Source organism: Oncorhynchus kisutch, linkage group LG1 (assembly GCF_002021735.2).
Source record: "Oncorhynchus kisutch isolate 150728-3 linkage group LG1, Okis_V2, whole genome shotgun sequence".
NCBI lineage: Eukaryota > Metazoa > Chordata > Actinopteri > Salmoniformes > Salmonidae > Oncorhynchus > Oncorhynchus kisutch.
Window position 1 is genome coordinate 74,113,282 of NC_034174.2, and position 13,295 is coordinate 74,126,576.

Here is a 13,295-nt window from a genome sequence, read left to right on the forward strand (position 1 = left end):
CTGACAAAATAACAATAGCGAGGCTATATAAAAGTAGTAGAGGTAATATGTACATGTAGGTAGAGGTAAAAGTGACTAGGCAGCAGCGTATGTGGAGAGTGTGAAAGTGTGTCTATGTGCGACTGAGTGTGTGGTGTCATAATGCGTGTGTATGTGTTGGAGCGTCAGTGTAGTCAGTGTGTGGGTAGATTCCAGTGAGTGTGCATAGAGCCAAAGCAATAATGTCTACATCTTTTTAAATAGGGAGACAATGTTTTCAGCACCTATTTCCATGACGGATCAAAATTATTTCTGCAGGAGACCAAGGTGAGCAATAAATCACAGTACCAAATCTACGGTGGACCCCATTTAGTCGACTGGTTGATTGGCTTTTGGTCGACCAAGATTTTTTTAGTCTAGCAAGTAGCAAAAAATAAATAAATCATGGTGTACAAGACACCTGTCTGACTGGCACCCGTTTGAGTGGACTGATCCATTGTGGGGGTGGCACAGTCCATCACTAAGACATATGCTACTTAAATTGTATATGGTTATATTATGTAAGAACAAATGGTGCAACACTAATAAAAATAATATTTTATAACAAAATGTGCCTTCTCCTGCGATGGATAGTGTTCGCTGTCCTCAGTTCTTAAACACATCAGCGCGTTGTTGAATTGACACATTTTCCTAGACCATGTTGCTATGTGCATAATAGAGAAGTTAACCAGCATATTGGTGTTGAGAAGAATGCTGTGGAGGCAGCAGCGAAGTTAGGAGACAAGAACACAGCCCTTGCCTTAATCATCTAAGAAAAGTGAGGAGAGGAAACCAACTTAAATTAGGTCTATAATCAATAACCTAACTGTTAAATATGCCTGGCATTATAAATCATCCATATATACACTACCAGTCAAAAGTTTTAAACCCTTGAATTACTAGGTGTTCTTTATTTTTAATATTTTCTACATTGTAGAATAGTGAAGACATCAAAACTCTGAAATATATAACAGTTGTAGTAGCCAAAAGTGTTAAACAAATCCAAATATATTTGAGATTCTTCAAAATAGCAACCCTTTGCCTTGACAGCTTTGCACACTCTTGGCATTCTCTCAACCAGCTTCATGAGGTAGTCACATGGAATGCATTTCAATTAACAGGTGTGCCTTGCTAAAAGTTCATTTGTGGAATTTCCTTCCTTAATGTGTTTGAGCCAATCAGTTGTGTTGTGACAAGGTAGGGGGTATACAGAATATATATTTTACCAAATTGAGCTCAAGTCCATAATATGGCAAGAACAGATCAAATAAACAAAGAGAAATGACAGTCTATCATTACTTTAAGACATGAAGGTCAGTCAATATGGAACATTTCAAGAACTTTGACAGTTTCTTCAAATGCAGTCACAAAAACCATCAAGAGCTATGAAACAGGCTCTCATGAGGACCGCCACAGGCAAGGAAGACCCAGAGTTACCTTTGCTGCAGAGGATAAGTTCATTACAGTTACCAGCCTCAGAAATTGCAGTCCAAATAAATGCTTTAGAGTTCAAGTAACAGGCACATAACATCAACTGTTCAGATGAGACTGAGTGAAATCAGGCCTTCATGGTCAAATTGCTGCAAAGAAACCACTAAAGGACACAAATAAGAAGAGGAGACTTGCTTGGGCCAAGAAACACGAGCAATGGACATTAGACCAGTGGAAATCTGTCCTTAGGTCTAATGAGTCCAAATTTGAGATTTTTGGTTCCAACCGCCATGTCTTTGTGAGACGCAGAGTTAGTGAACGGATGATCTCTGCATGTGTGGTTCTCACCGTGAAGCATGGAGGAGGTAGTGTGATGGTGCAAGGCACACTTAACCAGCATGGCTAACTCAGCATTCTGCAGCGATACGCCATCCCATCTGGTTTGCGTTTAGTGGGACTATCATTTGTTTTTCAACAGGACAATGACCCAAAATACACCTCCAGGCTGTGTAAGGGCTATTTGACCAAGAAGGGCAGTGCTGCGTCAGATGACCTGGCATCCACAATCACCCGACCTCAACCCAATTGACATGGTTTGGGATGAGTTGGACCGCAGAGTGAAGGAAAAGCAGCCAACATGTGCTCAGCATATGTGGGAACTCCTTCAAGACTGTTGGAAAAGCATGCCATGTGAAGCTGGTTGAGAGAATGCCAAATGTGCAAAGCTGTCATCAAGGGAAAGGGTGGGTACTTTGCAGAATCTCAAATATAAAATACATTTTGATTTGTTCAACACTTTTTTGGTTACTACATGATTCCATGTATGTTATTTCATAGTTTGTCTTCAATTATTATTCTACAATTTAGAAAATAGTTTTTTTTTTTAATTATTGAATGAGTAGGCGTGTCCAAACTTTTGACTGGTACTGTGTATGTAAAAAAATATGGGATATTTTCCTTCAACCCTACCACCCCTCCCGTAATTGGATTAAACTAATGAACACCACCAATTAGGCTTCTACTTCCAGCTTATACGTACTATACACATTTTACAGACACATTATATATTTACATTAGTTTTGTTTGTCTTTAGTCCCATCCTTCAGCTCCCCTCAACCCCTCCCATCTATCTCTGAACACCATCCAGTTGATTTCTATTTGTCATATGTTTTTTTGTAACATCTATTTAACTAGGCAAGTCAGTTAAGAACAAATTATTATTTACATTGACGGCCTAGGAACAGTGGGTTAACTGCCTTGTTCAGGGGCAGAACAACAGATTTTTAGGTTGTCAGCTCAGGGATTCGATCTTGCAACCTTTCAGTTAATGGCCTAAAGCTCTAACCACTAGGCTACCTGCCGCCCCAGGCTGTCAGCCTAAGAGCTGTAGGGCTAAGAGCACCTCCTGTTTACTCTTAATACCATAACTTACTTAGGCCTATATTTCAATAGGCTACAGTACTGCATCAATAAATCATGAATTCCTTCATGATATCACACAGCATACAAGTCATTCATGATTTGAAATGCAATCAATCATTTTAGTTTTAAAATAAAATATAGTGAGCCTTCAATAATTAGCGTAAACAACAGATAAACCATTGGCCCTATTGGTGACACACATGCAATACATACATGTGAAGGCAGCAAGGATTGAGGGAATGTTTTTCCTAAACAAATTAAGGATTTCAGCAATGGCTTTTCAGTCAGAAATGACTGTTGCAGCTTCAGCAACACGGACAGCGCATTAAACACTGATGTTCTGTGGTGGTCGCTGCAGCAGGGAGGATTGTGATCGTCCTCCCTCTAGTCATTTGTGTCTTAATTATTTAATTGAACAGTTTGCTTAAAGCATCAGACAAGCTCAGTGCATATCTGATTTGATTAAAGCACATAGGATTGTGTCTATATAATGGAAAAATACACATTATAAAATGTCAACAAAATAATTGGTCAAAAGAACAGACGACTCAGTTGACCAATATATAATTTTTTTCTATATTGAATGTACTACAATAGCTACAAGTGATGTGAGAAAACCTGGTAAGTAGGTTGGCCTGACTTAACCTAAAGGTCATAAAAGACAAATTGACAACAACTGTCAAGAGCTTCAACATCAACAAATTATTTATATAAAACCAAAGGCTCTTGGTTTCTGTCTTTGTTCTGTCCATAGAAATAGATTATCTAGGAAAGGTTTGGAACCTCTAACCCTCATTCTAGTTCTGTGGTTCCATCTCACAGCCTGTAGTACAGTAGTAGCATCATTTGTATGTAGTAATAGGCTACAGTATGAAGCCTAATAAAGTCATCTGTTATGCTCTAGGTATGTGTGTGTGTAGTGTAGAAAAAGAGCAGGCTTGGCAACAGATCAGAGCTAAGGGAAAGGTTAGCACTGCTGCTGAGAGTAGGTGTTTGTGTGTGTCTAATCTTTGGGAGGAAGCAGTCTTCAAAGCATAAGACTCATAAAACCTATAGGGGTAAAAAGGGGTCCTGTTTATCCCGTTAATGACAAAGAGAAGCTTAAAAGGCCCAATTTCTGCTGTTTTTATATCAAATAAATTCTGTAATAGCTCACAATTAAAAATGGTCAAAAATAACAAATATTGCTTTATTAGCAAAAAAAACTACATTATTTTGCTAGGACTGTCAGAGTGGTCTGAGTGGGGAAAACTTGAAACTTGCTGTTATTGGCAGAGGTTTGTAACTCTTTGTTATTCATCTATTAATTCATTTTCCCCTAGTGACGTAATCAGGCAAGCTGAAACTCCACCCATGCAAAACCAAGTGATTAGAAGGTCCTGTGTAGATTGTATTTTCAACCAGCAACTATCAGGAAATAACAATGATCAAATGTGTTCACACTTTTAGTGTTAGTTTCATCAGCTGTTGAACAATATTATACAAAAAACACAGGAAAAACTGAATGTTGACTACACAGGGTCTTTAATATTGCTCTGTAGGTACATGTGCTGCTCTTCTCAGTAACAGTTATGTTCACTCAACAGAGAAGTATCTAGCAGCACGGACCTCACTGACTTAGGATAACTGTAAACTTTAGGCTACTAATAAAATGAGAGAAAATAGATGATGAATATTAAAATACATAAATAACAATGAGACTGTATACTGTGAACTAGGCCTAGAGCAAAGCAGCAATCACTGAATGACCTCTGACTCAACCCAGATTCTAATGAACTAAGAGAAAGGTGATGGACGTTGAATATCAAAACACATGACTGTATAAAATAATAGTTGGTTGTATCAAAGCAGCTCTTGTATTTTCTTTTGGGTCCCTCAAATAGGGTCGTCACTAGTTGCCACAAAGTCATAAACCCCGTGCCACAAAGTCACTGCTAAACTTAAGACCAAAAAGCACATTTTTGTTTTCATGTAGAGTATTTTTACGATATAGCCAATTTTGACTTTGTGGCATTGGTAACTTGTAGGCTATCACATCAATCATGTCTTAGATAAAGGCAACTATGCAACAAGGCAGTGGGGTCTGGGGTTGCCTGGCGACTCATTCTGAATTTCATTTTGCTGCTCTATCTATCATTCAGTCAGACTGCCATCGTAGAAGTCCTTTCTGCTGACGTTAAAGTGAGGGACGTTATACAAAACAAGTCATCTGCGATTGGATTGTCTCTAACCAATCAGAGTATCAAAAGCAATGACCATTTCTGAAACGCCGCTTTACCCACGTGTTCAGGCTCTGGCCACACCCATCAGTTACTGGGACCAACCAGAACGGTTTGAACGTGTTCGCATTCGAGAAGTCCTCTGGGAGGAGATCAAATCCAGACTCATTGTGGAGAATACATTTTAATGGCCGGAGAGATGTGGATTGGTCACCAGGCATAGTCTGGGGTGCATCAAGTGTCAAAATCCCAACAATAAACATGGCAACGGCAAGCAGAGAACTAACCTACTGGCCCTCACCTAAACAAGCAGTGGGTGTGATGTCAGTGTTTGTTTATTCTTTAAATTCCTCTTCAAAACCATAAAATGTACCCAAAGGTTTGAAACAAACATAAGCTAGTTTAATAATATGCAGGTGACCGAACCAAAGGAGCAATCCCCCCCCCCCCCCCCCAACTCCAGAAAAATTACTTGTGGGCGAAGGCATGCTGTAGAAAAAGCACATAAGGTCAAGGGTCACGGAGTGCAGCAACTTTCCAGTTATTTTTCATCACTGACTGACTAAATGTATCATTCCAGATTCCACTCCATGGAGAGGAACCAAGTTTGGGACGAATGACAGGCAGTGCAATAGATGATATACATAAAATGAGAAGGCTGGACACCATTTTCCTCTGATTCTTATGATGATGATCCACCACCACCATCATCACTGTAGCTTTCCTCAATTCACGTGCCAATTGTTAAGCCTCTACTTTGTATAATGTAGCCTATAGCCAGTTGGTGGACATCTTGGGCAAAGCAAGCAGTCACTACTACCAATCCTGCCAAGTCTTCCCATGTTGTTGCGTCATGTTTGCTCAAGACTGGCCAATTTTCTTCATCTCTGTCCTCTCCCTTTGAGGATTGCATAAGTATACGCATATATCATCATCACTGGAATAAAGTTGGAATAACACACAGGTTTAGGCTTTGATATGATACAATCACTCCAATTGTGCAAATACATTTAGCTGCCAGATTTGTGATTGATGGTTCCAAAGTCCTTAACCCCCAATCTCCCCATGTCCACTCCTGAATGAATGAATGACAAACTATCTGTCTGTCTGCTCTCTTTCCCTTGCTTATCTTTTTTCATTTTACAAAGCATTTAGCTAACTAGGCAGGCTTAACAACTCTCTCACTGGCTGACTATCAAAGATGATTACAACCAATAGGCCTAATACTACGCAGCTCCTGTAATGTGTGTCTACATTTGACAGTGATGGCAAGAGATGCACTGGTGAGGTGGCAGGCAGCTACATAACCAGCCCACAGCACAAGCAGGACGTAACCGTGCCAATGACAAATCCGTGGAAAGAGAGATTATCGATAAAACCGGTGCCACAGTTCGTGGAAGTCAAGTTACGTCCAAGATCACGATTGATATGCGTAAAAACGAGACGCAAGCCAACCTGTGTGCGTATGATACAGCAGCAACCGATGGGGTGGTCCTGCTGTTCTTGTCAGAGCCACATACTAACGTTAAATTGGTTAGTTAGCCAGCCTACGAACTGGATGACATAAACTAGCTAGTTAGCTATTGATTGTTTGGGAAAAGTAGCCGCAAATAGCTAGCTATTCTTAATTTAGTGTGACCCTTGTCGTGCTAACAAAATCTGTAAGTAAGCTAGCTAAATCATTTCAACTGGTCATGAAATCAAAAAACGAAACGTCAACACATCAAGCTAACTTCAGAAGCTAAGTGAGGCTGGCAAACATTTTTTGCAACCATTCAGTCAAATCGTAGAGCAAACAACTTGGACAACGTCATATCTAGGTACAATTCTGGTAGAGGAAACAAATATCAGTCTCAGTAGCTAGATGGCCTTCTTATTTATAAAAATTAATTGCTAACGTTAACCTCCAAGCTCACATACCCGAGCGTTCTGACTGCGCGGTTCCCGTAGGCCCCACCAAAAGCAGCTGTCAGACTTGGAACACCATCCCGACAATCGCGAGCCTATCACGGGGAAATAAGCAAGCACGCAACCCCACTATCGCACTGCTCAATCCTGTAGCTACCTTCTTCAACTGTACTGACACCTAAATAATAACAACTATTATGTTCAAATCGTTAGTTTACAGATTGACACTTGGTCATTCAAGACCGTTTCTCGTCAAGCATTTTCGCAGAGCCCTTTTCTCGCTCTCGTAGTGAAATGAGGAAAAAATAAAACATTCTCAAAACAGCGGCCATTCCGAACGAAGCTTGAACAAAAGAGTGCGGTTCTCAGCCTACCGAAAGGCTGCGTCATCAACCAAGCTATGCGGATGACAAAAGGGACATTTAAGAAGCCTAGTATAAAAACATCAGCTTGATTTAAAGGTGTATTGAAAGGTATGAAATAATATAACTGTTTTACCTTCAGAGGTGTGACTCTACCATCCCTGCTTCCTCCTCTTTCCTACCACTGCTGTTGCTTGGGTCCCCTCCCTACCACCAAATTGCGTCACACGCACGCATTACCAATGTATCACGAGACTTACTTGAACAGAAAAAGGTGTTTGGATGAGTGTAAGTGAAAGTGGTGAAAATGTGTAATTTAGCTACCTGGCATATTTATTGTCATCATAAAAGTGTAAAGTCAGAAAAACCCGGAATATAACTCAGAGCTTTTTCCTGGGAGTGAAACTGAATGTTTGAAGCAAGCATATAGTGCTTCAATTCAGTTCGAATAATAATGCACATCCGAAGAGGTTGGATTAGGTCTGCTCCATGAGCGTCTATTTTAGCCACGACCAGAGCTGCCAACTCTCACGCATTGGCGGTGAGACACGCATTTGACCCTCTTCTCATGTTCTCACGGCACAGCTTTTATACCACACGCAATGAAAAGTACTGATTTTATTTGTCTAAATATTCAATTGTATAGACAGCGCGTTCACTTTTCAACTGTGCTCCAAATAGTTTTGAAATCAGGGCATCTGCGCCTGCAATGTAACATCACGAGCAGAGCCTTGTCTTGCCACAGCACTGTGAACAGCGGCACATTGAAGCATATGATTGGCTTAATTATGTAAGAGATCAAGGGGATTGGAGGCATGTTTTAAAGAAACGCCCCTCAAGATTTGAGTGTCGCTAAATAGAGCGAGAGAGACCACGTTCTGTGCTGAGATGTGTGCACAACAGTACCACGCTGTTTTGTGTACAATGTCGTCAACAAAATGTGCTTGCTGTTACTGCCTTCCCTATTGCAGAATCCAGATTTTAGACAGCATGTACTAATGTCGATTTAATCCACGTTTGCATTAGTCCCCTCGTTTGGTGATTGGCATTTAGGCTGTGACAACGAACAGGCAGCAGACAGACCCACACAGTTTTAGTAGGGAAGTTTGGTATTGTGACCTAATTGGTAACTATAACAAATAATTTGGTCAAACAGATTGTGAACTACGTTTGATTCAAGAGGGGGGACAAAACAATAGAACAATTATTTGGTTTAGGTGAAGGGGTGGTTTTATGTGATTTTCAGGAGATTGTATTATCTATTTACTTTATTTAGTCTGATCAGTGGAACAATTCTCATTCTTAACATTGGGCTACATTTTCAGCAAGAACACAACTGTTATTCCCCACACGTATTTTATTATTCTGCTTCTTCCCAATTTTGCCAGTGTATTTAAGTATTTTAAATCTGATATGCTGACCTGTGTCTTTGAAAATGATTTTTTTACTTGAATTTTTATTTTATTTCACCTTTATTTAACCAGGTAAGCTAGTTTAGAACAAGTTCTCATGTACAACTGCGACCTGGCCAAGATAAAGCAAAGCAGTGCGACACAAACAACAACACAGAGTTACACATGAAATAAACAAGTGTACAGTCAATAACACATAGAAAACAAAAGAAAGTCTATATACAGTGTGTGCAAATGATATGAGGCTATGTATTTTTTCAGCCGTACATGAACAGTTTTGAATAAGTCATACAAATAAGCATTGGATATTAAATGCTCCAGGAATCAAATATAATTTTTGACATTGTAGAATTGTGTGGCGGTTCTAGCTTGTATGGCTCCCTGGGCGAACCCCTGTGCTAACTTGTCATTTTTATTCAGACATTTGGAACAACATAAATAAATAATCATAACATTTAAAACTATATAAATATATACACAAAAATAAGACTCATAAATATAAAAAAGAAGTAACAAAGACAAATAGAAACAAATTGTAGTTTATAAATAAAAATAAAAAAGAGAATTGAATTATTAAACTATTACCCTATTGCTAACAAAAAACACACAAATAAAACTAAATTGCACCAATCCTATATTACACAAATACACAAATAGAATAACACTCTTATAAAGAAGAGAACCTGATTATTACACTATTGAACTTCAAACAAGAAACACACACAACTAAATTGCACAAGTACTTGCATTACTAATTACATTAGTACTGTACAAAGTTAGAGGTGCGCTATTTGATAGATTCCCCACTCCCCCTCCCTTTGGCTTCCAGTGGGGAGACCTGAGGTCAACCTGCCCCCGTCCCCCTCCCCATCTCATACTTCTGAGTGGGAGAACTTCCCAGGCAGTAGCCTGCCTAGCTTACAAACTAGAATCAGGGCTCCCACTCCGACAAGGTTAATTGACCCACAGTCCCACACGGTGACATGATATCATTGATATGACGTGCAAATGAGTGATAGAAAACCATCGCGCAAATGTCACCATTCGGAATATTTGTTGTTTCTTTGTGTTTTTTTATTCATATATATATATTATTTGTGTGGGCCACCCATGCTGCCCCCGGCGGCTGCCCATGCTGCCCCAGGCAAGATGCTGCCCCCGGCGGCCACCCATGCTGCCCCCGGCGGCTGCCCATGCTGCCCCAGGCAAGATGCTGCCCCCGGCGGCTGCCCATGCCGCCCCAGGCAAGATGCTGCCCCCGGCGGCCGCCCATGCCGCCCCAGGCAAGATGCTGCCCCCGGCGGCTGCCCATGCCGCCCCAGGCAAGATGCTGCCCCCGGCGGCCGCCCATGCCGCCCCAGGCAAGATGCTGCCCCCGGCGGCCACCCATGCTGCCCCAGGCAAGATGCTGCCCCCGGCGGCCGCCCATGCCGCCCCAGGCAAGATGCTGCCCCCGGCGGCTGCCCATGCTGCCCCAGGCAAGATGCTGCCCCCGGCGGCCGCCCATGCTGCCCCAGGCAAGATGCTGCCCCCGGCGGCAGCCCATGCTGCCCCAGGCAAGATGCTGCCCCCGGCGGCTGCCCATGCTGCCCCAGGCAAGATGCTGCCCCCGGCGGCTGCCCATGCTGCCCCAGGCAAGATGCTGCCCCCGGCGGCTGCCCATGCTGCCCCAGGCAAGATGCTGCCCCCGGCGGCTGCCCATGCTGCCCCAGGCAAGATGCTGCCCCCGGCGGCTGCCCATGCCGCCCCAGGCAAGATGCTGCCCCCGGCGGCTGCCCATGCCGCCCCAGGCAAGATGCTGCCCCCGGCGGCTGCCCATGCCGCCCCAGGCAAGATGCTGCCCCCGGCGGCTGCCCATGTCGCCTTTGCCTAAATCCGCCACTGGTGTGCATGCTAGGCAGAGATGGTAGGGGGTCTCACAACTCATAAACACATCATATCAACTTAATTTACGCCTACGAGTTGAAGGTCCTTGGCATCATCTTACTGTACATAGACAATAGTTTTGTCTATGTAGAGTAAGATGATGCCACTGATATTCAACTAGTAGGCATAAACCACCTGAATATTGATAATCATTCGATTTTTCTTGAAGGTTGGGTGATCTTGAAAAATGTATTGTTATAACAACAACATTTTCAAACACCTAGCACTTGGAAAATATACAGGGTCAGGGGTGGCCAACCCTCTTGGAGAGCAAATTACATTTTCTTCCGGCCTGAATTTTAAAGAGAGTTCACCCAAATTACAAAATACAATGTTTGTGTCCTTACCTTGAAAGCAGTCTATGGACAAGGAGAGTGCAATCTATAATTTGGTTACCCACTGTCATGAACCGTTACTATTAACATTTCCTGTGGAGATCCTTGGTGTACTGGTACATGTCCTTGGCACATGTCACATACAACTTTCCACCCGAGAACAAGGATCAGTCCCTACTTCCAACCTTCCCATTGTTTCTAGCATTTGCCTGTCTCCCTATCTCATTTCATTATTGTCTGGACAGAGTGTCAAATTACTTAAAAAACATGTTTACAAAAAATATTAGCTTACTTTAAATGTCAAAGTAACAATGTCGTTGAATTCTGAGAGTTTGTTTAATGTTCAAAGCCTCCTGTGTTTTTTATTTTCTTATCCCCCCCTCCCCAATTGGCCTAAGCCATGTCAAAATACGTAGAATTCCAGGAAATTAGCTTTAAAACTAACATTTTACTGGTGGAGGACCCCTAGCTCCCATCTAGGGGTTGTGCCAGGAGGCAATGCAACTCGCATAGCAAATCTCACTCCAAGCTTTCTTTAAAAGTTGGCAGCCCTGCACTGCCTACCTCTACATATGACTCCTTATTTTCTCTCGAGGCTAGATAAGATATGTTGAAATGTTTAAATTAAATTATGTAAAGAAAATTCGCGATTTCTGTCTTTATCACATTTATATGATGTGTAGTGTTTTTTTTTTTTTTGATTTTATGAACTCAATATAAACTTCCAACTCTGCCCACCAGATGGCTGCAATGCGATGCACTGTTTCTAAACCGGGTCCGTAAAGCCGTAGAAGAAAAAGCCAGCTGACAATCCCGGAAAGGAACAAACATTGGTTTGTTTGGCTTGGCAACCCATTACCCTGAGGTAATGTTATGGTTATAAACCAATTTCGTGACGATAACATCACGTACCTATATGACTGAAGAAGGATGGATAAATATGTTTTCAATCATCAGTGACTAAATAAATCGTGTAGTAGCTAACTAAGCTCAACAATAGTTGCTAGCCATCTTATCGTGCCTTAATATTTTGCCAGATGCAAACTATAATTATTCATGCTTTTATTTCAGCTGGACCTAACAATACATAATGCCTGAAGTCAAATCGATGTTCAGAGAAGTGTTGCCCAAACAAGGTGAGTAACGACCATTATCAATAAAGTCTGTGGTAATAAATTAGCAATTTCGTCGATCATGCAACAACACAGCCACCCCTTCACTTCTGCAGTGACGTTAGATGCTCTAAAATACCGTAAACACATTCCTTTCAGTAGAAGGGACACTGCCAAGTGTTTGCCGACCGATGTTATCTTCCTTCAGGTTTTTACTCCTACTGAAAATACCTATCTACTGTTGAAACCGGTCACTGACCCCAAAAGATACACCTACACGGAGCCCACCAGATTTGTTTTCTCTTTACCTGAAAACTTAACTACAGTATGTTCAGAGGAAAACTGCACACTGCTACAAGAGTATACCATGTTGATTATATTGATCATAGTATTGAGTCTATTCTATTAAGACAGTCTTGGTAAGTGTACGAGTTGGTTCATTCCTAGGCTTGTGGCATGCAGGAAACCTGGGTTTGTCTTATTTTCGGGATGCATTCTGATAACTAGAAGACAAGCCTGTAACTTCTCACTCTTGGTTATGCTACCATCCAAAGGGCAGTTGTCCATGGAGGATGTCCCCACCATGGTGCTGTGTAAACCAAAGCTGATGCCTCTGAAATCAGTCACCCTGGAGAAACTGGAGAAGATGCAACTGGAGGCCCAGGAGGCCATCAAGCAACAGGATCTGGCACTGAAAGAGCAGCAGGAGACACAGTAGACATACAATGGCAGCCCATGGAGTAGTAGGGTCAGTAGACACAAAATGGACAATAGCCAGAGTAGTTTTATTATCAAGCAACAGGAACTGAATGAGCCACAATGGAGGACAGTAGCTACACAAGTAGACATAAAATGGACTACAGACAGAAGTTAAGATGGATACAATGGAGGGCAGAGGTTCACACTAGTCACAACCTAATATTGCAATATAGCACTGTTGGCATCAATCTCATGGGTTATTTTGATTGCTGTGAATGTATAATAGCCTTGTAGTTATGGGAAGTCTTATTTCCGAGAGAAGTTGAATTGGAGTTTAGGTAAATAACATCTGTTGTGAACATGTTCTTCAAATAAAATATTTATTTCCCCTTTTATGGTGTTTTCTAAATCTAGTACCATGATTCAAGTCATCTTTCATCTACTCACACAA

The 13,295-nt window shown here is 41.6% G+C and overlaps 2 protein-coding genes across 2 annotated transcripts in view; one reads left to right on the plus strand and one right to left on the minus strand.

Annotated features, from left to right (window-relative positions):
• Positions 1-7,608, minus strand: part of shoc2 (SHOC2 leucine rich repeat scaffold protein) — a 28,528-nt gene extending 20,920 nt beyond the window's left edge. Inside the window, exon 1 of the mRNA XM_031832936.1 lies at positions 7,497-7,608. The gene's annotated coding sequence lies outside the window, so the exon portion shown is untranslated. The remainder of the gene's footprint in view (positions 1-7,496) is intronic.
• Positions 7,609-11,784: 4,176 nt separating this feature from the next.
• bbip1 (BBSome interacting protein 1) lies at positions 11,785-13,237 on the plus strand. The gene is made up of 3 exons (XM_031832977.1): positions 11,785-11,898; positions 12,105-12,169; positions 12,700-13,237. Exons 2-3 carry the CDS (start codon positions 12,124-12,126, stop codon positions 12,861-12,863), a joined length of 210 nt encoding a protein of 69 aa, XP_031688837.1. The 5' UTR covers positions 11,785-11,898; positions 12,105-12,123; the 3' UTR covers positions 12,864-13,237.
• The last annotated feature ends 58 nt before the right edge of the window (positions 13,238-13,295 follow it).